Consider the following 26,173-nt stretch of genomic DNA (forward strand, 5'->3'; position numbering starts at 1 on the left):
TTTCTTCCAGTTATTCCACTCAGCAACTCTTCAGGTAAGAAACGTTCACGTTATTTGATTATTTCTCACCCTCTAGGTCAGTGCAAACTGTGGCTCTGTGTGTCACACAGTAAGTGATGACCAAGCATTTGTAGATTATGGTAATTTTTTTGTAGGATTCTTTAAAGGTCATTTTCTGAGAGTTTCCAGCTAGTAAACATCCCTGGAATGCTTCTGTGGGATAGTTATGTTTGAACTGGTGTTTGATTGCATTGGTGGAAAGAAGGAATCAGCAAGTTTAAAATCCAGTATTTTAACAGTGCTGTTGATGAAGAATTGCAGTTTAAGAACCAAGTATGCTGATATTGTTCCTAAACATGCAGAGTTCAATGCTTGGGCATTTTTGCTTGGGCATTTTTGCTTGGGCATTTTTGCTTGGGCTTGGGCCTATTTTTGACTCTATGCAACCAGAGGCATTTCAAATATTATGCCCAAAATTACACATCATATATACATATATAGCTATAAATACAGCAGCCAAGGAGGCAGGTGAAAGTTACCCCTTCTCTGAACACTGCCATTCCTAAGGCATAGTGAGGCTAAGGACAGGCATTTTTATGGAATTACAACTGCTAGTTCCACAGTGGTAGTTTGTAGCAAAGTGCTGTGTTCTTGGATATGTCAAAAGGGATTTTGTAAGAAGCTTTTTTTTCCTGATAAATTACTTTTATTTTTCAAAATTGCTTCAGTTTAAAGTCACTTTTTCATATTTTAACTAGCCACAACAATGACATTATAATTTTTAATGAAATAATTTTCTAAATAATATTTAGAAGGCAAATACTTAGTACTCAAACATAAACAACGCAAAACTTTTTTTTTCACTTAAACCCAGATTTTTACAGTAAAGTAAGTGAAACTTGGCAATGTAGGGAAAAATGCAAAGGTACATTATAAAGCTTATTGTATGCAATCAGGTTGATTGTTGAAGATGTAAACACTGACTATTAAAAGGAAAAATCTTGATACAATGCAGAAAAAAATACAATCCTAATAATTCTCTAAAAATACAAGTAATAACGTTATTTATTTGGACAAGATACTGTGCAAGTTATGCAAAACCTATTATGGTAATTAATGCAACACATTATTTATGGTTGTCCCACAATGTATGTATAAACCAGAAATCTAATCACATACTGGAAAGATCAACAGGTTCTTTTTTTAACAGTAAAGCATCTTCAGTCTTCATTCACATTTGGACTTGGAAACAGTGCTTTCCTTGGCATTAAATACCAAATATATTCCTTAAATACGTGCAAACTTAAGGTTTTCTTCTACAAATACAGTACTGAGACCACACCAAACTGCTCATCATATAAAAATAGCTTCATATACAGTCACACACAGAGAGGAGAAATTAATGTAGTGTCCAATTATGATAAGTCAGGAAAACTTTTTTTGAGAATAGAAAGTGGTTTCATATTGGAAAAAGGGATGAATAAATAAATCACTTACTCAAAATGAAGAGCAGAGCTTCATTCTGAACTGCCATCAGTGTACACTGGCAAACTCTACTGCTATCAGTCCTACATTCCTACCACTGTAAAGTCAGAGTTTAAGACCTTCCCTTGACTTCTACAGTATGAAAGCATAATTTGCAGTGATCTTGAACACCTGCAGAGTCTGGTGCCTTCCAGCCTCCTTACATAGGCATCTGTGTACCTCAGTTATCCCAGTGTCAGTTCAGCTGAAGGCAGAACACGATTTCCCAGCACTTGCAGCGACAGTTCAGAGCGAGACATCGCTGAGCCCGACTGACCAGGACTGGGCTCTCCAGTGGCTCCCTGAAACCAGGGGTTCTGCTGCCTGATTAACCCATTGCTCACTGTGAGCAAAGACAACAAAAAAGGGCACTGCTTGGTAACTGCAGCTTAAGCAGAGTTGTAGAGAATTTGATTTGCTGATGGGAGCAAGAACAGCCTGACCCAAGTCCACCCTTACACACGGAGCCTTCCCATGGGCAGAGCTCTGTGCATGTGTAAGGGCTCCACAAACAGGACCAGCTGTGTTTGCCTGCAGTTGATTCAAATTGAAACATCATCTGTACTCAGAGATGAATCTCAAAGACAGTGTGCAAGATGTGTGAATATGAGAGAAATGTAGGGAGCATAAAAAGAAGAAGTAAATGCAGTGATCATCGGTGCAAATATTCACATTTGTATGGTGTATAGCAGCTATGGTAAAAGGACAGAAATACACTGGTTAAAAACCTTGCCTGCTTTGACAAAACTATGAAATCTATCAAGTCACATTTTACACAGGATGAATTAGAAGGATTCAGTACTTAAAATACCCCATTGCAAAGTCCAGTTCAGTCAAACATATTAGTAGCACAAAAATGTCAGGTTTCTCTCTCCAAGCAGTAGGCATTTCTTTCTTTTTAAACTATTGCCTGCTGCTTGTTAGCAACACATAGATGGCAACAATCTAACAGTTAACAGAATATCTGTCCAATTCTTGACTTTCACTGACCATCAGAGGGGTCTTAGAGTGTTCTGTTTTCCCTTTACTCTCATCTTCTCCCTCCTTTGATGTTGCTGGGTTTTCCTCAGCGGTGTCAGGCACGGCACCCCGAGCTGCTTCTGTTGCATTTCCTCTGACTGTAATGTGCTCCCACCCACCCTGTGAAAAAGGGATACAGAAATTCAAAAGGAGAAACATCACCCTGTCAGTGCTGTAGATGATGTGATGCTTTATGTGCACTGCTAGTTTATACTATTTGTTCATGAGGAAAGTAACCCTGCTCTCGGATGAATCAGAAAAAAGGCTCCTTGTAAAATGAAACAAAACACAGTAGACCTCCCTGACGGGGAGTTATAGAGGTGGTAAACTTGAGGGTTGTTTTTTGTCATGGGGAATTGAGATTAGTAGGGTCAGGTATTCATAACAGAGCCACTCCAGATATTCCACAAACTTAAAAGGTGACAAAACCTTAAAATAGCCTTTCTCAAAACACTCAGATTATTACACAGTACAACAATGAGGAATAATCCTGTGCAGACCAGGAAGGAATCCACTTTTTTTTAAATGGCTCTTACTCCACTAGTTTTTCCACTGTAGGTTTTAAATTACCTATTTAAGATGAATACTTATCAAATGCAAATAAAAACTTCTCAGCTACAACTGCACAGCCCATTATAGTAACTTCAAAAAGGAACCTAAACCTGAAGGAAAATGTCTGTTTCCTGCAGATATATCCAAGCTTTCCAATGCAGGCCAGCCAGGCAGGATGGCACTTCCCTTTCTCTGAGAGCCCACAGACATTGGGATGTACCACTTCAGGCAGTTCTGTGCCCCCAGCACTTACCCCAATACCATAATCCCAGGAGAGGCCCTTAGGTTCCAGGGGCTGGACACCAGTCCGGTGGCAGACGGTCCCACAGCTCAGACTGTGGCTGCCCTGCACTTTGTCAGCTATCACCCACACCTCAAGGAAGCAGAGAGAGGCAGTAAAATGTGCTGCTCTTCCCAGATGTGAAATCTCTGCCTGACCCCTTCCAAAAATCAGTGTTCTTCTTAAGTAGGCTTAAAATACTCTAATTCAGGCAGAGAGAAACCCAAACAAACTATAGAGCAGTGTTATAATTAAAACATTGCCAGATAAGACTTGGCAGGAAAGAGATTAAATATATGAAAAGACTTGTTAAAACATATAGCCTTGTTAAAAAAAATAGAAAAAAAAATTAATGAGGCTGTTTGCAGCAGAGGGCTTGGCTGTATCACTATTTAATTGGTGTTAACTTTTCTCTTGCTATCACATTCCAGCATTTAGACCAACATTTTGTGCAATAAACAAAAGTAAGGCTGAAGAATATATAATTACTAAAGTATGTCCTACATAATTTTTAATAAACTAATGAGATAGGAGGAAGTTTAATACACACCTGGTCCAGGGGCCCTACAGACATTTTACGGATATTGTTTGATACATGATCCCACGTAGATCCTTGAGGGTAGCTGGGTGTGATACCCTGCCTGTACCAAAGATTGCCTGTAAAACAAAGAGTGCTGGTTACAGCCCAGCATGGCTGTTTGTCTGAAGTGCTGTAGACAACATAAATCAGGAATTAATTCTTTCTGTGTTCTGGGGAAATGCAGTTTGGGCTAATATGTGAAAGAGATGGACAAAATGAAGTTCCCAGTTTGGAATTTGTATTTCTATAGTTACTGTTTATAAAAATAGCAAATACTCTGTTTTGTAAGAAAAAATGTTCATATAAGGAACTAAGCACTAGAAAACAAAAGCAAATGAGATTAAGCTTTCTGAATCTGGTGTTAAAGACTTGTTTCTTGTACAAAAGGTGCTTCATGATTTATCTCTTTTGGAGCAGGATTCCAGACAAAACCCGGCCATGCAATTCTCTGATGTTCATCTGTGTCTTCCCCCCACAGAGCACAGATGCTGGATTGTTGTTACCCAGGGCACTATCAAATATAACAGCAACCAACCTTCAGAAGCACCACTTAAGCGCACTGCTACTCCAAATCCTTCAATATGAAATATTACTCCCTTTGGAGCAGCAGTAATCATCTGTCCAGTTCTAACTTCGCCTCTCCTTTTTAAATCAGTCTGGTATAGACTGATGTACTTTTTGTAGCACTGACTAATAGTTTTTTAAATCCTTACCATTTTTATCCAAGACAAACACAGATGTTCGTCCTACTGAGACTTGCTTTAACTTCTGTTTTTGAGGCGAAGGGATGTGGTACCAACAGTCACCTAAAGGTCAGAAATCTTGAGTTAAGCTTTGAAAAAATAGAATTAGCCATGGAAATGTCTGCAGTTGAAATACATTGCTGTGCAGGAAAGCTGTGAATGACATCACACTTCATATATTTTTAACAGATTGTTTTTTACAAATGAACACTAAGTTACACAAGTGCATAGCAAATTAACTGCTATAATTATTGTATTATTTGTATGCACTGTTTTGCACAGCAATGGGAAAGGCCGGGAAACAGATTGAACTTTTTCAGACATGGCAGTGGAGCAGAGCAAAAGATAAAGTACAAGTTCTTACCTGCAGGTTTGTTTGGAGACACTGAACCCCGGTAGAAGGCAGAACCATCTCTAGCAATAGCCCACACTTGGTAAAATGCTCCAATGGAGATGGAAATGAAGGGCTGATCTGTTCCCACATGCAGCCAGGATGTTCCCTAACAAATCAGGGAGGTGAATTGTGAAGCAGTGGTTAAAATTTCCATGAGAAAATATTGTTGATTACCAAATAAGAAAAAAACAACATAGTGAAAAATATTCTGGAGAATAAACCTTACATAACTTTACAACTGAACAGAAATGAGGTTGCCTATCCTCAAATATATTTGGATATACAACTCTTTGAAAATCACTAAGTTGGACAATGAAGGGCCTTTTCTATTAAAATCACTGCATTTTAGGCATCTGCATGTCTCTGAACAACTGGACTAGAGCTTTTTTTTAATTCCTCACAAAAGTCAACTGATATGGCATTTCACATTCCAGACCCAGTATTCCAGATCTCACTGCTGTACTGCCTTACGGATCAGAAAGGGGAAAAAAAATTGTAAATATTTTTTGTTTTCTTGTAGTTTTTCTCCACATTCTACTGAAGTATTTTCTTAGAAGTTTTTCCTGGTTTTTATCCTACTGGTATCAAGAGGCACTAGACTGAGACCATGCTTCAGAGAGTCTATTCCTCAGCAATTCCTTTAAGTGGGATACACCTGTTATCAACAACTTCAGAAAACAAACAAAAAGGGAAGAACTAAGCTGCCAGTGCAGAAAGTAGAACTAAAATGCTTCATGAGAAGATGGCCAGGAGCTGAGAGAGGCTCCTGCAGGTGATATGGCACAAGCTCAGGTATATTATGCAAGAGAAGCACTCTTCTAAGGAACGTGGGCAGCAAACTGTGCTATAGCTGATGGACAGGGACTTCCAAATCTGGGACACAAAGGGATGAAAAATATCGAGGTGCTTTGAGAGAGGGCCCTGTGTGATTGTGTGTACTTTCATATCGCATTAAATACATCAATAAGCAGTAAAAACAAACAGGGAGCCTTACAGCTGGATTTTGCTGTGTCACTCCAAGCCTGCAGAGCACATCTCCTTTGTCACTGATTGCCCACAGTGCTACTGCTTCTTCATCATCTGCATCTGAACTGGGAATTATGGAGATGTCCCACAGGGTAACAGGAGGCACTTCCAGCCATGGCCCGTTGGTGACTATCTTACATTTTCTGAAGCAGAAAAAACCCAAACCTGTCAGAAGTATACTTTCTATAACTGGTTTCCCAGTCTATTGTTGACTTCCAGTCCTAAAGTCTTTTCATTAGGCAGTGTTTTTCATTAAATATCAGTATTTTTAATTTGAAAGAGGTTTTTAACAATCAACCATGTTTTGCATTAGGTTTTAAAATTTAAACTAGTACTGATTTCTCAAAGTTTGCGTTGTTTGGTTTTTTTTTAAAGTTACTTTATAAAACCAAGACCACCCAAGAAATCTGCAACTGGTGCTACACTGCTCCATAGCTCTCTCAGATGCACTGGAAAACAGCAGGATAATAAATTACAGAAAGAACTCCACACCCAGATCATTCCTTCCTCTGTCTTGGTTAAAGGAATAACTTTGCAATTCTTTTTTGGTTGGTCTGTTAAAAGGTTATGTAGCATCTTGAGGTAGGCAGAGGCAAAGCAGCTCTAACTGACCGACTTGATAAGTCATGCTGGGACTTTGTGTACTTTTTGTGTGGAAATTGCACTGAAGTAGTGCTGTTTATTAGGGAAATTATGTTAGACTCTATCATCACCACAGTAATTTTGTGGATGAAGAATGTCCTAAAAAAAATCAGGATATTTCTCTGTTTTCCAGTTCTGAAAAAACAACCTTGAGTGGTTCCCTATTTGTTTTCAATTTTCAATTGATAGTTAAAACAAGAGGAAGTGTTTAGACTAGAGGTATTTCTCAGGTTGCTTATTTTATTTCAATTCACCATTTTGATTTAGTGGGTTTGTTTTGCTGTATATTGTGAAGTAACACTTTTCATGCTTCAGAACCTCACCTCACTTCAAAGCTTTGTACAAAGGGCAAAATACTTTGTAGCATCAGTACCAAACCCAGCAGTGTGTAAGTTCACAGCAATTAATTAGCACAGATAATAGATGCTCTAGTATAGAAAGCATAGAAAAGTTGGAAAAACAGGGAATGCACAGACTTCTCCATCTTATAGAATATAGTGGCAGTTTGCTGTTTTCCAGGTTCCACCTGGACATTTCCTCTGACTGAAATGGGGCTGGACTATATGTGGCCCAGAAACGAGTATGTGGAATTCGTAAGTTGAAACTATTAATATAAAAGGCCTATTAGCAGCAGTTACAAGCGACCCAATATGTACTAATACACCCAGTGTCTACTATTCCTTAATCATTTATCATAAGGAAAATCAGATATAGAAAAGAACTGTCTGACTTTTACCTACAGATCCCACAAAATCCAATAGGGTAACTACCCACAGAGACTTACAGTTAGAGACATAATGCTAAAGATCATCAGTTTCTCTGCTGGGTTATTAATTTCAGGTTTCTTTACTTTTTCTTTTGTTGACTGGCTGACAAGACTCTTCACCTCATAACTAAAGCAGACTTAGTGAGCAATTATTCAAGTTCAAAGCTTATTTATATTGAGGTTCCTCACCTTGCCCAGCGCCTCCGTCGGACAAAGTCTTTCATTGTCTTGTGGCCATGGTAGGACCTACCAAAACAGATTTAAATGATGTTCATGAGGATGTCAGAGCATCTCCAGTGTCAGTGCCAGCCTGAGAGCACTGCCTCCATCTGCCCACCAGGCACCCCTGCTGATCTGAAAATTCTTCAAGTGACAGTTTGCCAAGTTCACTTTGCTGTCCTCCCTCCCTGCAAATATCAGCATGCCCACAAAAATGGGGGGAATGAGGCAGTGTTGTGTCCTTTTCAAAGGGCAGTTAATGTGCAAACCAGAAATGAGAAGGAGTGAGGACTGGAGTCTGGGATTTGGTAGAAGAGGAGTTTCCTTACGCTGGGAAGTCAGCTGCATACTGCCAGCCCTCCCGGTCTGTGCCGCCTGCTGGGCTGAAGTCAATGTACCAATCCGAGACCTGTGGGCAAACGGGGACACTGGGAATAACAATGAACACCCAATGTATCATAAACACCTCTTCTTCTATTTACCTCCACCTTTTGGAGAGCAGTGACTTGTTAGAAACCTAATACTTGGAATACATACAGAGGTTCCCAAATCTTTTTAATTCAGCTGAAGAGAAAAGGATCTAAGTCATATTAAACTAAAAACCCCACTCAGTGCCTAACATTCTTTTGACTATGGAAGATTATTGCTAGTTATGTATGGGGAAAACAAGGTTAAATATTACAACAAATCCCAGAAGAAAATCTGGGCCCCTTGAATTGAAGTCTTGTAGCCTACTTGCTAAGCCTGGACTCCTTTGTGAAAAATTTGTAAGACAAAACTTACCCAAGACCACTGTGGAGAAGGAGGCTTGGTGTTGGTCTTTGTGCATTCCTGCAGGCCAGAGGCATCACTCCACATGTATCTGTCTGTGGGCAGACCTCTGGTGGTGGAACAGTGCACACGGAATGCAAGGTCATTTATAACAGGGAGTTTAAAAGGGGAGGAAAGAAAATCCATTTTGTAGCACTTCCTGCTTTCACACACAAAATACTGCTATCATTAATCTTATTTAGAAATATCATGTGAGTGGTAAGCACAATGGGAAAGAATCTGTACAATAGCTTCCAGTTATACCAAACTTGAGGATTATGTAAACTTTTCTCTGTAGAGTGATATTCCTCACTACCATTTAAAACTGGAGTGTGAATCCCATATATGTTGATATATATTTTTCAATACTTTTGCTAAAATATGCTATTCAAAGACCCAGTGTATTTAGCACAATATGAATATGAGTATATAGATGCTAATTACTTTTCTGTCTGGCCTTAACAGTGAAAGATACTGCAAGTAGGCACACTTTTTGCAATCACAAAGCACAAATCTGCAGTGTTTTGCCGCATTTGAATGGATAATTACAAATTAGATTGAGAAACATTGCTCCTTCCATCATAGGTTAACTATGAATGTTGGAGGAGACTGAAGATAGAGTAAGTGTAATAACTCTTCCAATAAGCTAGAACAAAGCTATTTTTTTATTTGACAGTAGTAGTATGAAAGTAAATAAATGGAATAAATTGCATAAATAACCTGCTGCTGTATCCAGTGACAGGGTTCCACCGTTGGTTCTCATAGATGTAAACACATTTCACATCTGACTGTGTATATATGTTATCAGCACTACTGGCCAGTCCTGTGAGGAATAAACAATGTGGATTAGAGTAAAGCTAAAGCTCGAAGACATTACATTTTAATTCCACCAGCCACTGATGATTCTATTTCTCACTCCCAAGCTGTACCTTGGATGAAGCCACCTCCGTATCCACCAGTGTAAACCCAGGCTGTGTGGTCGTAGCCGACGCCCCACACCACGCCCCGGCTGTTGCTCTCGATCAGCCGGAGGTGACCTCCCACCTGCCGCCAGAACCTGCCAGGAAAAGGACACTGTACTCAACACCACATCCTTCAGGAATGTGTGCTTTTCCCACCAACAACCCGATAATCTTCAGCACAGGCCACCTTCTCTGCTCAACTTGTCCAACTACTGTGTAACCTGCAAGGGAAAGCAGCTGCCAGTTGAAAGCATTTCCCTCTGAACAGCTACCAAAAAGCAGATGGTATTGTTCTGCTTGAGGGGTTTGCAGTACCATGTTGCCACAGTTGTCATAAAAACTGTTGAGAAACTGCTCCTGTACTGCAGTGTCTATGAAGGACTGAGAATTTCAAATTTCTTGACTCAGATAAAACTGAAAGCTCAAATTATATTCCAATCACAGTGATTAGATTTACTTTCAGTTTAGGCTATCTCTTATGACATTAAAGATGCAATGACAAAAAATGGGATTTCAGTGAGAAAGGCTTTTGAAATCACAAGGATATCTCCAGCATCTGAAAATTAAAATATGATTTGGTGAATTTCTTCACGTGCAATCATGAGTAGAAAGGCAGCCATTAACCCTGTCAGTGAGACATCTGCAGTGTTCTACACACTCCAATAGCCCATCAAAGCCACTGAACTGACAGGACATTCTTTGCTGGATGGCATCCCATGCAGAAAGAATAACCTCAGAGGCCTCTTACATTTGATCACACGGCATCAGCTGGGGTCCGGCCTCCAGCTCAGGACTTGGCTCACTAACAAAGATGTCTCCTTTACAAGTAACTGACCAAATGGCATGGTGAGAAGGAGGGCCTTGAATCCGTCTGCTTTCACAGCAAGACATGTTCAGCAAAGACAGCTACAAAACAAGAGGCAAAAAAAGCTTCCATTTACAGTGAGAACAAAAATTTCCATAGAGATGCTCAGTACTGTAAAACAAAATTTTACCTCTGCACGTTCTTGCAAATCAGCAAAGTGAATATGCAGCTTTTTCTCAAAAGGCACTAGAATTCAGTGGTTCAGAAATTATTATACAACCACTGGAACCACTGTGGTTTGCAGGAGCTGATCAGGATGAAGCATCTCTCAGGTTTGCCCCTGCTCCAGTGTATCTATGCCTGTCTGCCTGTACAAAAGACTCTAGAACAGTGACAACAGAGAATGGTTCTTCTACCAAAGCAGAAGAACACTAACTTAATTCAACTCCTAACTCATTCCTACCCTAATCTATATCCAGAGATAGGAATAGAATGAAAAGCAATATTGGTGTTGCTGTGGATAACTGCAGCACCAGAAAGCAAGCAGACTTCAGAGGAGATAACAAGCTTCAGATGCCTCTAAATATGTTTGATCGGATGGTTTAAATACCTAAACTTAAAAGACAGCTGAGTAGCCTCAAGAGTTTAAGTGTAATGCTGACATTTCAGAGACTGGCTTCTGTGTTTTATTGCAGACATTGCCAGCTTGAAATGAGAGATGCCCAGAATTACCCAGTCATGCATTTCTTGCTCTGTTGCGGCTGCCAGGCGGATTGGCCATCGCTGCTTCGTCCTCTCAGGTGTGTAGAGTGCAAAGGAGTGCTTGGCTTCATTCAGCACTTCAACTATAATGGTCACTTCATTCAGGAACACATGGATGTACTAAGACAAGAGAAAAAAACCTGTGACTATGGCAAACCCTCCCCAGAGCCAGTATTTTCACACTTCAGGTCTACAAACAAGGCGTTCTTGCCAAGGACAGCAAAGAATCAATTCTTGGCACAGAGGGAATGGGACTCAATTTCCAGCCATGCCCTACCTCTGATTCCTATTACCTGCAGGCAGTTAACCCTACTTGGGAGGACCCTGTCCAGCCAAGCTGGGCTCTTCACAATCAAGAACACTTTGAACTTCCAGAAGAATTCCAAACTAGTGCGGAACTGATGGTTTAAGCACTGTGAGTGGTTTGTGATTGGGTATTTCTGACGCAGCCTTAACACAGCTCAGAAAAGCCTGCATGCAGTTTGTTGGTACCTGCTGTTACCTTTGACTTGGTTCCCAAACCTCAGAACAGTGGCATGCCATAATTTGCCTCCTTTAAAGAAACTGTTTCCCTTTGCCAAAAGCAGCTCTCCCAGAGGTCTGCAGCTGAACACACCTTTTTCTCCTCATGGTACATGTAATAGATGAACAGGATGCTGTCGCGCATCCCATCGCTCCCAGTGAACTGCTCCAGTGCAACTCGAACGTCCATCCACTTATGAGGCTTCCAGTTCCTCCACCACTGCAAAGCTCCAGTTTTAACCCAAACCGACTGCAAGGCAAACACAAAATTACAGGAATAAAGAAACTGCATGACTCTTTTTCTTTCTCCCAGATGCTGTTTCTGTGCCCACAAGTTGTATCTGCTGCAGGTTAGTCTGTATCACACCTCATCACACATTCATACACCTGTATCACACATTCACATACAGAGTGTACCAGAGTATGAAAACTCAAAAAAGTAGATAAAAAGATACTGAAGTAGCATGTATACAACCGTACTAACATTTTTACCCTGCAAGAATGCAGTAGGACGCAGGCAGTAACTGAATCAAGTTTGCTCTTGTTATAATACAACCTCTCTTTGGAGTTTAAAAACTTTTGACATAATTTTTTAAACTTGATTAAAGCCCTGGACTCCAAGTGGTTTTAATCAGATAATTCCAGATGTCATTTGGCAATTAACAATGAAGGGACCAAAAATATGAATGAATCTGAAAAGAGCCAAGGAGTCATAACAAAGGGAACATCAAACAAAACGGCTGCTATTTATGTGCTGCCATTGACGTGTGCAGCGTTTATTTACGCAAGTTAAATTAGTCCTAATGGCCACAGAGAGGGAAGCTCACCTACTTGAGTCACTGCTTCAATTAAGATGCCTCATCTTGTGGTGGAATAATTCATACAATGTTGTGCTGTTGCAACCATTTCTCTGAGGATTTGAGGTCTCACAGTACCAAATAATGCTGACCAATACTTTGTTTCTTCCTAAATAAAACTATCTGATAATGCTTTTAGATGAATACTGCTGCTCCATGTTTGACAAGCTGTTAATTTCCCACAGGGAGCTCAGATATTAATAATCCAGGAAAGTTGTCATAGACAGAAGTAAGGGCAAGAATATAAAGCTGACAGTAAGCTCAAATCAGTATGTCAGGAATGTATTATTGACTCCCAGATGTGTTTAGAAGAGAGAAATGTCCTCACTGCTTACCTGCTCAATAGCCTGCTCATAGTGCCTGAAATTCTCCAGTTCCCGCTTTGTCCTTTCACTGAGCTGCTGAAAAATCTGCTTCCTCCATGCTGCTGTCTGTGCAGGAGTGATGGACAGGGAGAGAGACTGCACAGATGATGACAAACCTAGGACAGAACCAAACCAAATAAACTCCAGTGAGCTTTGAGTACAGTTCTGTGAAAGGTAAAACACTGAGCTCCTTTGAACACCAGACTGGATCGATCCAGTCTAACACTTTTTATAATGATTATAATTTGGAATCAGTGTATTACAGCCAAACTTCATAAATGATACATAGAAATAGGATCACTAGATGATTATATAGAGGCTTTTAAAGCCATAACCTTATAAAAATGAGGGTTTTGTCACTGAACTGCAAGATAATTAGATAATATACTGCATCATAAGTTAGTCTGTTAAATACTGGGATGCCACAGTCCATGGTTTATTTTACCCACTTCAATAGGAATGGCAGAGTGAGGCAGTTACTGCCTGCATCTGCATCTCCCAAGAGAGCCCTTTTCACTCCTTCCTGTTACTGCTCAGTGATATTATCTGTTTTGCCCGAAGCTGCAGTTTCAGTACAATTAAAAATGAGATGTAGATCCAGCACAGATTACTTCACAAAATTGCTACAGGAACTCAAGAGAAAATATCACTTTCACATTTATTTATCTCAAGCCCCAAGTGCTCTACAGCTAAATACTGCAGCACTATGCTCAGACATGAACCTATTAACAGACTGCAGTAAGAAAAAGTGGGTTAGCACAAGTTTTGCACCATGGCTTTGCACAGAAAAAACCAAACCAGCATTTCTCCTAAAGAGCACATTGAGCTTTGACTGGAACTGAGGTGTGCTGTGGTGACTGGCCAGTACCTGATGGAGCAGTGAACCACTTGAGTGGGCTGTGCAGATCTACCAGACAGCCTCCCCCAGACACCCAGGCCCACAGAGGGTGCTCATCGGCTCCGTACTGCTCTTCAGCTCCCACCGAGAACACGCCCAGGGAAGAGAGGCTGGATGTGTCTGCAAAGCTGCTGACAGAGAGCACTGGGTGCTTCTGAGCCTCCTTCAAGTCAATGTTTATCCACTGCAGTTCTGCAGAAGGATTTGGGTTTCCAGGAGATTTATTCATTTCAAGGTTATCTTTCTCATTACTGGCTGAAGCAGCAGTGGCTTCTCCTTGCTCAGAGTGCAGAGGATCCACAGGCAGCTGTGCAGATGTTTCAGCCTGGCTGGCTGGGCCATTCCCAGCAGCTGCAGCTCCCAGCAGGGCAGTGCTGGCAGGGCTCGTGGGCACGCCGGGGAGCTCTGTATCAGAGGAAGGATCTGCATCACCCTGAATGACCGCGCTTGTTTGGTTCTGAATATCATCAGTAAAGAAACAGCCAGCACTGAAGGACAAATAGATAATTAATTATCATCCAAAGCATTGTAAATCAGCACAGGCCTTAGATTGCAGACACACAGAAACTGACAGTATTTCACTGTAGGAGAGAAACAGCAGACTTCTCTTTTAAATGTCAAATTCTATCATTAGAGGAAAGGGTCCAATACAAATCTAGCAAAACTATGAGTCTAGTAAATCTGAAACATATGAGGAATTTTATTGATCTTTTCAAACAATTGGTGGTGTTGGCTACCTACAACTCTCAGGAAAACATCACATTTTCTGAATATGAAATAACGAATAGGATTTTTTAAAGCCCATTATTAACTTTATGATTTGTCTTTGCTACAGGGAACTTCTCAGCACACACTCTGGCTCAAACAAGTCAGATCCACTGGCATGTGAGGTACAGCCCAGAGGCCAGAAGGCAGGGGGAGTAACTGATTTAAGCTCCCTAGGAAAAGAAACGTACAGTGACACTCAGGAAGAGTAATTCCTAAGTGGAGTTGACACTCCTTTGTGGTATATCATAAACAACATCTTCTCTTATTAATAAGAGTCTAGTTCCAGATAGTGATAATAAAGCCCAGAGGAACATGCTTTACTGCAGGCATGCAGTGAATTCCAGTGTGGGAGGTTCAGATTCTTCTCTGAGTGCAACAACTTCTGCTTAATTGTTAATTTTAATGGCAAAAATGCAAATGCTTTTTGGCATACATAATGATTAGAGATGGGTTCCCCACTCCTCCTTGTCTGTATCCCTTGAATGTCAAGAAATATCTCCTAGCATTGAAACCCTTGCTGTACAAAGTCTTGAGCAGATATTTAATGAAGTACCTGAGCAGACTTGTTGAGCTCCCAGTCTGAGATCTGTCACTCTCTCTGCCAGACACAATTGCCTTCCACGTCTTCCCACTGAGCTCACTTGGTGTGACACCTTGACGAAAATAAATCGCTCTGTCATCGCAGCCGATTCCCCAGACCTAGGGAGGGAAAGGGCTTGGTGAAGGAAGTGGCTTGGAATGCAGTAGGTATCAGATACAAAATAGGTGCAGTGGTGCAGAATTGAGCACAGAAAACTGCTGGCCATGGTGTTTTCCTTTTATGTTCTTCCTTAATGCTGACACTGTAGATGCAGAACAAAATTCTGGACCAAAACCAGTCTGCACCTCCCTGTGCCATACAAGATGTGCTGGCTGTCACCTTCAGGTGCAGAATTGCAGAACTTAGTCATTTTCCCTCCCAGCAGTTTAAGCCTTTTTGTCCAGCCAGCCCTATTGGCACTGCTGAGAGCCCTCACCACATGTGAACAGCTCCTGCACTAGAGGGAACATACCCCTTAGAGGTAACATTCCCCTTTAGAGAGGAATGTAAATACCCTCTCAGCTGCTCCCCAGCTCTCTTACCTGGTTGTTTAAGCCCACGGTTACCATCATCATTTCTCCAACCATTTCAATCCAACTTGTCCCACAAGGATTATGTGAGTTCACTCCTCTTCTAAACCACACCTACAACAACAGAAAGTCTAAATTTTTCTCCTTCTGCTCTAGCAGGAATTTAGTTTCTTTAGTGGATTAGTCTTAATCTCTAATACTGACTTGCCACATTGTCTTAAGAAGTCAATTACTTCCTTGATTCTTTATCAGATAAAGATAAAACAATTCTCCCAATAGTACCCACATTGTGTGTCCACCTGCAGCCAGAAAAGCCAAAAAAGGAGACTTTCTTTGTAGGAGTTTCTGTGACAGAGTTAGTTTTTAAGCCATTGGAAAAATACTTTCTATTACTATCAACATGTAGGCTATATTTGACCACTCTGAATGAGCTTCTAAATAGTGCTCTTACATTCAAATCCTTGAAGCAGGGCTGCCAGAGAGAACTGTCAGGGCGATGTCTTTAGCAGTACAGCTCTTTAAATTGTCTCCCCTTAGATCTGACTACTAATCTGGAAGTGTCTGTGGGCTGGGCAGCTGGAAGAAGTTCACTCTGTATGTAGCATATATCCACATAGTCATAGTAGCAAGCAGCTCCCTTAGAAGCTGTTGGTTGAATCCCAGATCTAAAGGAAAATGCACCAGCTTATCTCCATTTATTACAGTGGATTTATCTGGCAGATGGAGCAGGCTGGGCACAGCCTGTTACCATGGCTCAGCTGACAAGTAGTGACTCACTACACCAGAGAAACTCAACTGCTGCACATGCACAGAGTTTGGGCCTGGCTTTGAATTCAGTGTGAAGGAGCAGGGAATGGGGCTCCGTGATCTTTATGGGTCCCTTCCACCTTGAGACATTCCATCATTCTAAGTTATAACTCCAGTGAGAAAGTAATCACACATCCACATAAGAGATATCTCAGCTAATTAAAAACCCACATTAAAAGGCTGATGAAGAGAGAACAGTTGCAGTAGGAAGGAAAAAACAGCATAATTCAGGAAAGTGTAGATGAGGATACTCCTCCTGCTGCTTTTGATGTAAAATTCATTCCTTGTGGAAACAGGAGTCACTTCAATTTTAATACTTAATATCCTTTAGAAGAGGCTTCTCATCCAATACCCACCAACATCCCCGCCCACCTGCCAAATCTGTCTTACTCGGGTTTAGAAAATTCCTTCCAAAAGAAAAGCAAAAAAGTCTTCCTTAAATTCAACTTAACTATCACAAACCACAGAGCATTCCCGTAACAGCAAGGGGAACTAGAATTCCCCAAACCATGGGGATAGAGAGTCCAAATCACCAGTGCTTCCTCTGCAAGTTACACTCCAGTTTGAGAGCAGCACACAGGGAAAGGGAAGAAAAAAGCAAAAGCAGAACATGAGCCCTCTTACTTTTCTATCCTTTGTAACACACCACACCACATCAACACCCACGGAGACATGCATGATCCCATTTTCAGAGCTTGGAGACTCCACAGTACTCCAGGAAATTCCTGCAAAAGACAGAACCCAGAAGGCACTGTAGGTTAGTTTCTTATTCAACATTATACAAATCAAAGGGATTTCCAGCCAGATTTAACAAACTTTACCTTGAGGATTATTCCTATCAATTCCTTCTCTCACAATAGCTTGCCCTTCCCAGAGAGTTGCCCAAAGGAGGTCATAGGGGCCACAGCTGATCTGTACAACTTCACCAGGAGTGGTGACTAAAGACCACGTGGAACCTTCTGGATTGTGATGGCAGACATTTTCTCTGTACCATACCTAAACAAGTTTAAAAAAACAAAAACAAATGAAATAAGAAAAAAATAATATCACTACAACAATGAAACCATTGAGACAAGAGTAAAGACAAACTGGAAAGAATAGCTCTCCTTTAACAACAGGATTCTTTTATGTACTGTATGGCACTCTGACCTTTAAAGGTACTTTTTTTTTAATGTTGATTATGCAATTGAAGCTATTTCCTTATGTACTAAGGGAGGAGGCTGTTCTACAGAGCAGCTTTTATCATGGAACTGCATCTGGATTGGTTACAGTAACTTAATGCTACAAGTTCTGTGTATATTTCAACATTTAAACCACTTCAGTGTGTTTCAGGGCATGTTATATAAACCAAGAGTGAACAAACACATAACACAAGAATGTTACTGTTAGCTGACAGCCTGACCTCACTTTCACTGAACAGAGCTTGCCACAATATGGGGGAAAAATTCCATTCACTGTGCAGCCTTTGGTGACATCCAGCCATTTGCTAGTCCTGGACTGTGCAATTTCTGTAGATCACAGTCAGATAGGAAGGTCAAACACAGAAAGCATGTGTGGCAGTCATACGAATGCTCCACAGCATGACTGCTGAGTGCTAAATCATCATTTTTAGGAATACTTTATCTCCCCAGGGACTTTCACTTGGGAAATAAAAGCATTTTACAATGGCAGTTGAGTAGGCCTGCAGACTGGGAGGCTTGTCACGTATTACTAGAAAGTATGAGGAATAGGGAATTTTTATTTTAAACAATTTAACCAAGATTGCTTGCCTCTCCAGGCAGTGCCAAATGTGACTGAAAGCTTGGGCTATCTGTTAAAAGTATTACATTCTGCCCTGTGAGACCACAAGTTAGAAACTGTCTAGACACAAAGGAATATCAGGTACATGATGTAAGGATGAAGGAAGAAAAACAAGAATCAAATTTTCACAGGACTGAGCAAAAGAGGAGACCCCATGGGAGGCCTAAAACCAACAACAGAGAAAGATGTATAGTTTTCAATAAAAAATAAAATTAAAACATTTCAGAGCTGGATGCCATCTTGCCAGGTCAGGAGGTGACCACTTTCCAGTCTTAGAAAACCATTTTGAAAACTCTTGAATCTGTCTCTCCACCCCAAAGGCACAGCACAATGCTTCACTAGAACCTTTGTCAGGTTTTAAGGCTTCTTCTGCTGGTTCCCAGCACCACAGTCAGCATTGTAGGCATTTTTCAAGATTTAAGATACTACTCAGCCCAAGTTTTCAAGATTCACCTGTACATAGAGGTTAAAGGCTTCCATAAACAACAACCCTAGAGGTACTAAGCCTTTGCATTTACAACACAAGCCGTTACATAATGTAGTCCCAAAGCAGCTCTTCATCCTCTGCCAGATGCACAAGCAGTGCATTTCCTTACCAATATAAGACAATAACAACCCTGCCCTCCTTTACAAGTATTTAACGCCTTTTCACTAGGAATCTTTTTTAGAAAACTTAGGGAACACACACATACCCTTCCTTGCAAAGAAACTGCCCACACTGACAGGCGGCCGAGAGGCTCGTCCGTGATCTCCCATCCTCCGATGGAGATGTCATTGAAAGGGTCTGGCAGCTGGTCTGGTTCATCATGGGACACAATCTGGAGCAAAGGGAAAGAAGGTTGAGGAGAGGAATCACTGCAAACAGGTGACTTGGCTGGTGGCATAACTTGTGTCTTGCAGCTTGATTATGTATCACTTCCTAGAGTGGCTGAGGATGGAGATTCTCCCTCTCCTTCAAGGCCTCCATATGCAGAGAGGGGAAACGCTGCCAAGGCAGCATGGAGAAGCCTGTTTTGCACCCTAACTAAAGGAAATTTTTACTCACAGAACAGTGCATACAGAATTGGAAAGCTGAAAGATCAAAAATTACAATTTTTATGTTCTTAAAATGGAACACCAATTACTAAAGAACAGTTATTCACACAGATAAAGGACATATCTTGTGAATGATGCAAGGCAGGTACCACCTTGAACGAGAGTGCTTTGTCACACAACCAAAGGAAGTTAAAAAGTTGATCTGAAATTTGCAAAAGAGCTGAACATCCATCTCTAGTTGCATCACCATGAGATCTGGCACCTTTTTACCACAGGTTTCTATGAAAAATCCCAGCCTTCCACTTATGCTTACAAGAATAGCAAGTTGGAAGTGAAGGAATCCAAGTCCAGCCTACAGAGAAGTCATAAAAAATTAACTTCCCTGCACTTATAATTGATTATTTCAGACAATCAGTTTATTTAATATTTAAAAGAGATCCAGAACCTTTGCCCAAACGTCCCGTGATTTGTATCTCCTGTATCTGATCCATCTCCTGCGTCTGACACAAGAATTCCATTTCTTATCCTTTGTGTAGGTGCTGGGGAAGTCTATGGCATAGGTCCAGCCCTGCAAATAGAGGTTTTCTTGTATGAAAAACAGGATCAAGGGAATGCTTGAAGTCATAACTCAGAGCAATTCTGGACAAGAGTCGCAGCACAAGTCACTCTGTGTCTCTACAGCTCTGATTAACAGATCAGCTAATTCCACAAATTATTTATGAATCATACCCAAATTCCTCTGGATGATATACACAAAACAAGACACAGTAAAACATTTTTACTTTCTGCATAGTAAAGACCTTAAATAATAATGGCATTCAGTTGCCAGAACTTTGTGGCCTGATCAAAAGAAAAAAGCTTCCACAGAAGCTCCTGTAGACTTCAAAAGCCTTCAAACAAGATCCTTCTTTCTGCTATATTAGAGTTGAGCTATTTCCCAGAAAGAGGTTTTATTTTTAGACTATTTTATACTTCTATAAAAGTTTCTTTAATTTTACAGAGTAAGGATTCCCAGAATAGATCTTTTGGGTATTGTTCACCTACCCCTTTCTCTGTTGGTTCCCCTCCAATATTTTCATCCACATACCAGTCAGACTCCCACTCCCAGTGTGGTGAAGGCAGTGTGAAACTATCAAGCTGCTGGTGTTTTAGCCCGCTCACATCACTCCACTGCCAGCGGTCACTGGGCAGTAATTTCTCACAAAAGCCACCAACTGGATTCCAGCGCTGCCAGAAATAATAAATAAAGTATTTTGTTTGAGATCACATTATCTCATTGGACACCTACAGGGAGTCATGACACATTTCTTATTTTCTGCAGCAGAAGAGGAGTAAATTCCTGGGGTGAATGAGAAAGTGTTCACTGCATGAGCCCCTCCCTGACACAGCCTTTGGAAGAAGCTTTGTTCGGTATCAGAGGAGGGCTGACTGCAGAACTTGCCCCAGCCAAGTCATTTTCAGCTACATAAACAGGACCATCTGATGCTATATTTTACCAGGCACAGGGCTTTTTTCTTTGGTGATGTATGGCACCATGACACTGTAGCATTAGGGTAATGCTGTGTGGATGGCCTTGGTATCTCTAATCTACTCCCAGAGAAAGATGATTCATATCTTGTCTGCACTAGAAAAACAGCACTGCCTCTGCCAGGAACGGTGTCAAGAGAACTGTATCAGCAAATGTCCCCTGGATATTATGGTATATTTATTCCCTAATCTACCTTGAATTAGTTACAGAACTGATAACACAAGGATTTTCACCTATACTTCTATTTTTTCCCCCCCCACACTCCTACATACTATAGAAATACTGGCAAAATCTGTCCTCTAATACTGTCTTATGTTTTAGGGCACATGGAAAATGAGTGGTTCAAAATCCATCCGTAATTTTTACACAAAATATTATTTGCTGTTACTAAAAATCTGTCTAAATTGCCTTTCACATTATCTGCAAACTATTTCAGTTTAATTTTGTCGTTATTAGCTCCTGTAGAATATTTCTTTTTGTGCTTTCTAGTATTTTGTTTTCCATTTTTCAGTACCTAGAACAAACAAAACAAAAGTTTTAAAGTAACAAATAAAATTTTTAATTTTGCATTTTTAAATAACATGTTTACACAATAAAAGGAACATTCTTAAATGGCTGAAAAGCTGTATCAATATTAAATAATGTATAAAATTAATTTGTTGTACTTTTGCCCATTCAGGTAAGTTAATGTGTCTTCCCAATTTATATTCAATCTATTGCCCATTAAAAATCAGAGAAATGTGCTCAAGAAAATCCATCAATTTTCTCTCCCAATTAACTTTTGGTTAACTTAAAACCAAATTTGATAAGTTTCCTTTAAAATACTGTTTTAAAGATATTAGTTTGAAGTGTATCAGATAGAAAGGATCACCTTAACACTTCTATGTAAAAAAGTTGGAAACACTGTACTTCAATGGAAAGTTATGCATTTATTAGAGAAGTCTTTGTAATACTAAGAAGTAGCATTTTTTAAAAGAATAATATATTTCTGATAATGTATCTTTGTTGCCTGGAAGTTACATGGGACATTTTCTAAGGGGAATTGTGTATTTGTCACTAAGGAAAGGAGAAATGGAAACCACTTGGTGAAAAGGGTGAATGCTCCAGTCTGAAATGGCTCACACAGAGCTGGAGTTCACACTGGCATTGCTTTTGCTAGGAGCAGGGAAGTGTAACTCCTTTGGGAATTTAAATACTACAAGAATAACCTGGTATTTGGCATATATATGTACTCTTCAGGAACTTCTGGTAAAAATGAAAACAAATAAAACTTATTAATCCTCTTGTGAGAAAAACACACTGAGACAACTGATGTAGGATGTGCTGTCAGTCCAAGCAGTGGCAGTGTGAGAGGTATTGTACCTGTCATACCTGGTTCTCATAGGTTTCCTCCTGGTATCTGATGGGAACATCTCCTGAGAACACGTAGGTGTACACCTGATGGTCACAGGCTATTCCCCAGCAGCACTGTTTGACAGCAGAGACCCGTTTGAATTCCAGCTGTGTGTCCTTACACAGCTCCCAGTACTGCCCAACAGTGGAGAGAGTGTAAACCCTCCCAAAAATGTCAACAGCCCACAAAAGGGAACTGGGCATGGCCATATCTGAAAGGCAAAAAAGAGGTTATTACTGGAAATGATAGGTACAAAAATGGATCTTGAACCATTTATCCTGCAGATCAGTCATGCTCTGAACCATCATCAGTCAAATTAAAAAAAGATGTAAGTGATGATTTTTTAAAAAGAGCCTGTGCAAAGCTGGTAGCTAGATCTCTTTGTCAGAGCTGTGCAGTCCACACCTCTCAGATATCCCTGAAAAGCTGTAAGAAAGACCTTTCTACCAGCCCATCTACTACTGTCCATCCTACAAGAGCTCAGAAATAAACAGGACACCTCTGGCAGGCTGGGGACAGACGTTAGTTCAGATGTGGGTTCAGAAAACCACAAAGCCCAGAGCTCCACGGACTCTGCAGCTACAAAAAGCAGACCAAGGGGAACACAGGACTGCCACAACGTGGCTCCTTCCACACCTTTCTGCTTGGCACCAGCTTCACTCTCATGAGGTTTCTACTGCTCCACCTAGGGTTAGGGTTATGCCTAGAGTTAGGGTTCAGAAAACCACAAAGACCAAAGCTACCAGTGAAAGAGGAATTCTTGTTTGGAGTCAGTGTGGAACACTTCTTCTTTGCTGTCAAATGGCAATTCTGCTTTTAATACAAGAGTCTAAGGAGAGCTGCCTGCCTGCTTTGTGATACAAGTGGAGGCACACAGGGACTGACTTGCACTGTGTATGGCAGTGGAGAAACTGGAGAATCTCACACAGCTGGGTCAAAGAACAGCACGGGAAATTCCCAAGGGATCCCAGGGACAATATATCAGGAGTCTTTGTTTCCTAGAAATTCTGCTGCTAAGTACCTAAAAACCTGGATCCAACAGATGAAGTTCAACAGGTAACAGTGATAAGAAAACACAAAAGCAGCAGAGAGTGGTACGAGGGGAAGGCCTGAGCAAAATTCTATTGGTTGTAGCATAAATAAAATGAATCCTCTGGTTGTGACCGTTTTTCCCTCTTTGTTCCTGGCACTTTGAATGCATGCATGTTTGTCTGCTCTTGGATCAGCCATTTACCTTCTTTATGTCTTCCTATAGTGGAGTACAGAAGGACGTAACATGGAATAATGGAATGGAAGGGAATGAAGATAAGCTGAAAAGTGTGTGTGTGTGTGTGTGTGTGTGTGTACCACTGGGAAAATAAAGGCCATGAAAACAACCCTTCAGTATTAGCATTTAAAATTCTCCAAAGCAGTGTTTTTAACAGAAGAAAATATTATGCAGTTCAGCAACCAGAATGCCAGAGAGTCTGGAGTAAAGGAAGCATTATGGATAATGCAACAACGACAGTTACCTAGCTAGTTAACAAATAAAAGTGATGCTTGGGTTTCTTAAAGAGAGGCAAAAATATAAATGAAGGCCTGTACCTGGAATGACAGTCCAGGCAGGCAGAAAAGTACCTGGAACAGTTTGGGAAAAGGTGATGAAAGTTCCAAGGATTATGAAGTTAAGAAAAGGTGGGACAATTAAAATAACACAGGCTAATGCAACTGGTTTAAAATTCTCAAGGCAGCCACGACAAGTGAGAGTTTCTACATATTCTTTCAGCTGAACTTTTGAGACAGTGTTTGGGGAATCATGGGAAAATCCCAAATGCACTTGGGATTATAAACTTTTAAGACTTCACTTTAGGCCCCTTTGCACTGGCTGTGCTGCAGACGAAGACAAATATTGCCCAATCTCGAAGGATGTTCAGTGCTGCTTGTCTATGTGCTTTTCAGTGAAGGCAGAAGTTGTATTCTCAGGGGCCTGTAAAAAATCAGATCCTCTGAATTATTCCTCACCCTGCAGCTCAGCCAGGTAATTTTGGACAGAACTAAAATGCCTAAATGAAGACAACATATTGTTAATTAAAATTTCCAGTGGCCTGGCATAATGCTGATTGCTACAGAATTCAAGAAAAATATTCCCAACTGCCTGAATATAATAAAAACAATGATGTTCCTCGGGAGAGCAGGGCCCTGTCCCCGAGTTCAGGCCGTGGCGGTGGCAGGATGTGAACCACCCCAGGACTCGACGTGTTCCAAGGCACACCGCGCACACATTTCTCCTCCGTGTCACACGAACCGAGCGGGGACTCCTCCGGTACCCCCGTCCAGCCACGGACGCGCCGCTCGGAGCCTGCGGGGATCCCGGAGCGCTCCACAAACGCGCCCAGGCACGCAGCGCGCCCGGCAGCCCCGCACGGGGCCCTCCCGGCCGGGCATTAAGGCCGGATCGGCTTAGGAGCCGTGCGGGGCTGCGGCGCCCGGGCCTTGGGGCGGCCCCGGGCCGGGCACAGCCCCGCTCCCCGCGGGCTGCGGCAGGAGGCGGGCGCGGGGCTCCGGCGGCGGCGGCGGCGCCTCCCGAAACGCCCCGGGCGCCCCCCACGCCCTCCCCGCGGGGGCTGCGCGGGGGTGCCGGCACCTCCCCACGGCTCCGCCACTGCTCCGACAGCGCTGGAGCCAGCGGGAAGGGCGGCAGGGTCCCGATCTCCACCCACCCTGCCCTGCCCTGCCCTGCCCGGCCCGGCCCTGCCCTGCCCTGCCCTGCCCGCCACCGGCCCACGGGCAGCGAGCGGCGCTGCTCCGGCCCGGCCCCGGGTTCGCCCCTCACCTGCCTCCCGCCGCCCGGCGCCGCTCCCGGCGGAAGGAGCCGCCGCGCCCCGGCAGGGCGGCCCCGCGGAGCCGCGGCCGGCGGGGAGCGCCGCGCCCACACCGGCTCCGAGCGCCGCCGCCATTGGCGCGGGCCGCGCGCGTCACGGCCGGGGCCTGGCTGAGGGAGCGCCGGGCGGGCCCTGCGGGAGCTCCAGGACAGCGACCGAGCTGAGCCAGCCACTGGAGCCGAGCTTCTGAGGGAAGGCTGAGGGAGCTGGGCCTGTTCGGCCTCGGGAGAGGACTGAGAGGGAACCTCATCCATGTGTAGAAATATGGAAAGGGAGATGTCAAGAGGATGGAGCCAGGCTCTGCTCGGTGGTGCCGAGCAATAAATAAGAGACAACGGGCAGAAACTGATACAGGACATTCCACCTGAACATGGGGAAGAACAACTTTACTGTGCAGTGTTCCAGAGCACTGGAACAGATTGCCCAGAGAGGGTGTGGGGTTTCCCTCGCTGAAGATATTGAAGGACTGTCTGGATGCCATCCTGTGCCATGCACCCTAGAGCGACTCTGCCTGAGCGAGAAGATTGAACAGATGAGCCACTGTGGTCCCTTCCAACGTGACCCAGTCTGTGATGCTGTGATTCTGTGGAAGGGGCTCGTGCAGGCAGAGCCCATCCGCCTGTCCGGCTGCTCAGAGTGAGCAGGGGCTGCAGCCGGAGTGAGGGAAAACAGCCTTTGCCTGAAGTTGTGGTGCATCAGTAAATGCCCTGCCTGAGGTGTAAGGAAGGAGGTAGCCTTTCCTGTCACAATTTGTGGCAGTAGAGTAGGAGCACAGTAACAATCCTCCTTCCCTGGGTGACACCAAAGGTGCTGCTTAACATTTATTACAAGATATCACTCACCCTGCTACAAATGATAACCTCCTTTTGAAACTGCTTGCTTGTACATCTCAGCTTTTGCCATCACATTCCAGTTCATTTTGAAGTGAGACAGAAAACCTAAAAATATAGGCAAGGACTCCCACACCTGTCCATTCAAATATCTGCACCAAAAGTATCCCAGACCATCATATATCTTGCAGGCCAGTATAGGAGTTGAAAAAGCATTGCAAGACATTTTTCAAAGGGAACTGGTGATCAGTTATGAATCTTGCCCGCGGAGTTTCTAGTTGCTGATTAATGAGAATATGTTTGCCTTGTGCTTT

General features: G+C 42.3%; 1 protein-coding gene across 1 annotated transcript; it reads right to left on the reverse strand.

Annotated features, from left to right (window-relative positions):
• Positions 1 to 692: 692 nt before the first annotated feature.
• On the reverse strand, positions 693 to 25,235 carry TECPR1 (tectonin beta-propeller repeat containing 1). Its single transcript, XM_058849810.1, has 25 exons — positions 24,981 to 25,235; positions 22,147 to 22,379; positions 20,292 to 20,474; positions 19,693 to 19,815; positions 18,905 to 19,030; positions 17,234 to 17,408; positions 17,037 to 17,137; positions 15,618 to 15,719; positions 15,049 to 15,194; positions 13,698 to 14,215; positions 12,800 to 12,945; positions 11,702 to 11,857; positions 11,056 to 11,205; positions 10,267 to 10,424; positions 9,486 to 9,613; positions 9,277 to 9,379; positions 8,530 to 8,626; positions 8,076 to 8,155; positions 7,717 to 7,773; positions 6,088 to 6,262; positions 5,064 to 5,199; positions 4,670 to 4,762; positions 3,927 to 4,033; positions 3,350 to 3,469; positions 693 to 2,664 (listed from the first exon to the last, which is right to left on the reverse strand). The coding sequence occupies exons 1-25, from the start codon at positions 25,102 to 25,104 to the stop codon at positions 2,470 to 2,472; spliced, it is 3,732 nt and encodes a 1,243-aa protein (XP_058705793.1). The 5' UTR covers positions 25,105 to 25,235; the 3' UTR covers positions 693 to 2,469.
• Between the last annotated feature and the right edge of the window lie 938 nt (positions 25,236 to 26,173).

Source organism: Poecile atricapillus, chromosome 14 (assembly GCF_030490865.1).
Source record: "Poecile atricapillus isolate bPoeAtr1 chromosome 14, bPoeAtr1.hap1, whole genome shotgun sequence".
Lineage (NCBI taxonomy): Eukaryota > Metazoa > Chordata > Aves > Passeriformes > Paridae > Poecile > Poecile atricapillus.

What these genes read in the sequence shown, in the direction of transcription:
- TECPR1 (XM_058849810.1), bottom strand. Translation starts at nt 25,104, where the DNA reads ATGGCGGCGGCGCTCGGAGCCGGTGTGGGCGCGGCGCTCCCCGCCGGC. An exon ending in AGCAAGAAATGCATGACTGG is followed by an intron (nt 10,425 to 11,055) that starts GTAATTCTGGGC and finishes CTTGTTTTGTAG; the next exon opens with CTGTCTTTGCTGAACATGTC. An exon ending in CGACGGAGGCGCTGGGCAAG is followed by an intron (nt 6,263 to 7,716) that starts GTGAGGAACCTC and finishes TTTCTGCTTCAG; the next exon opens with AAAATGTAAGATAGTCACCA.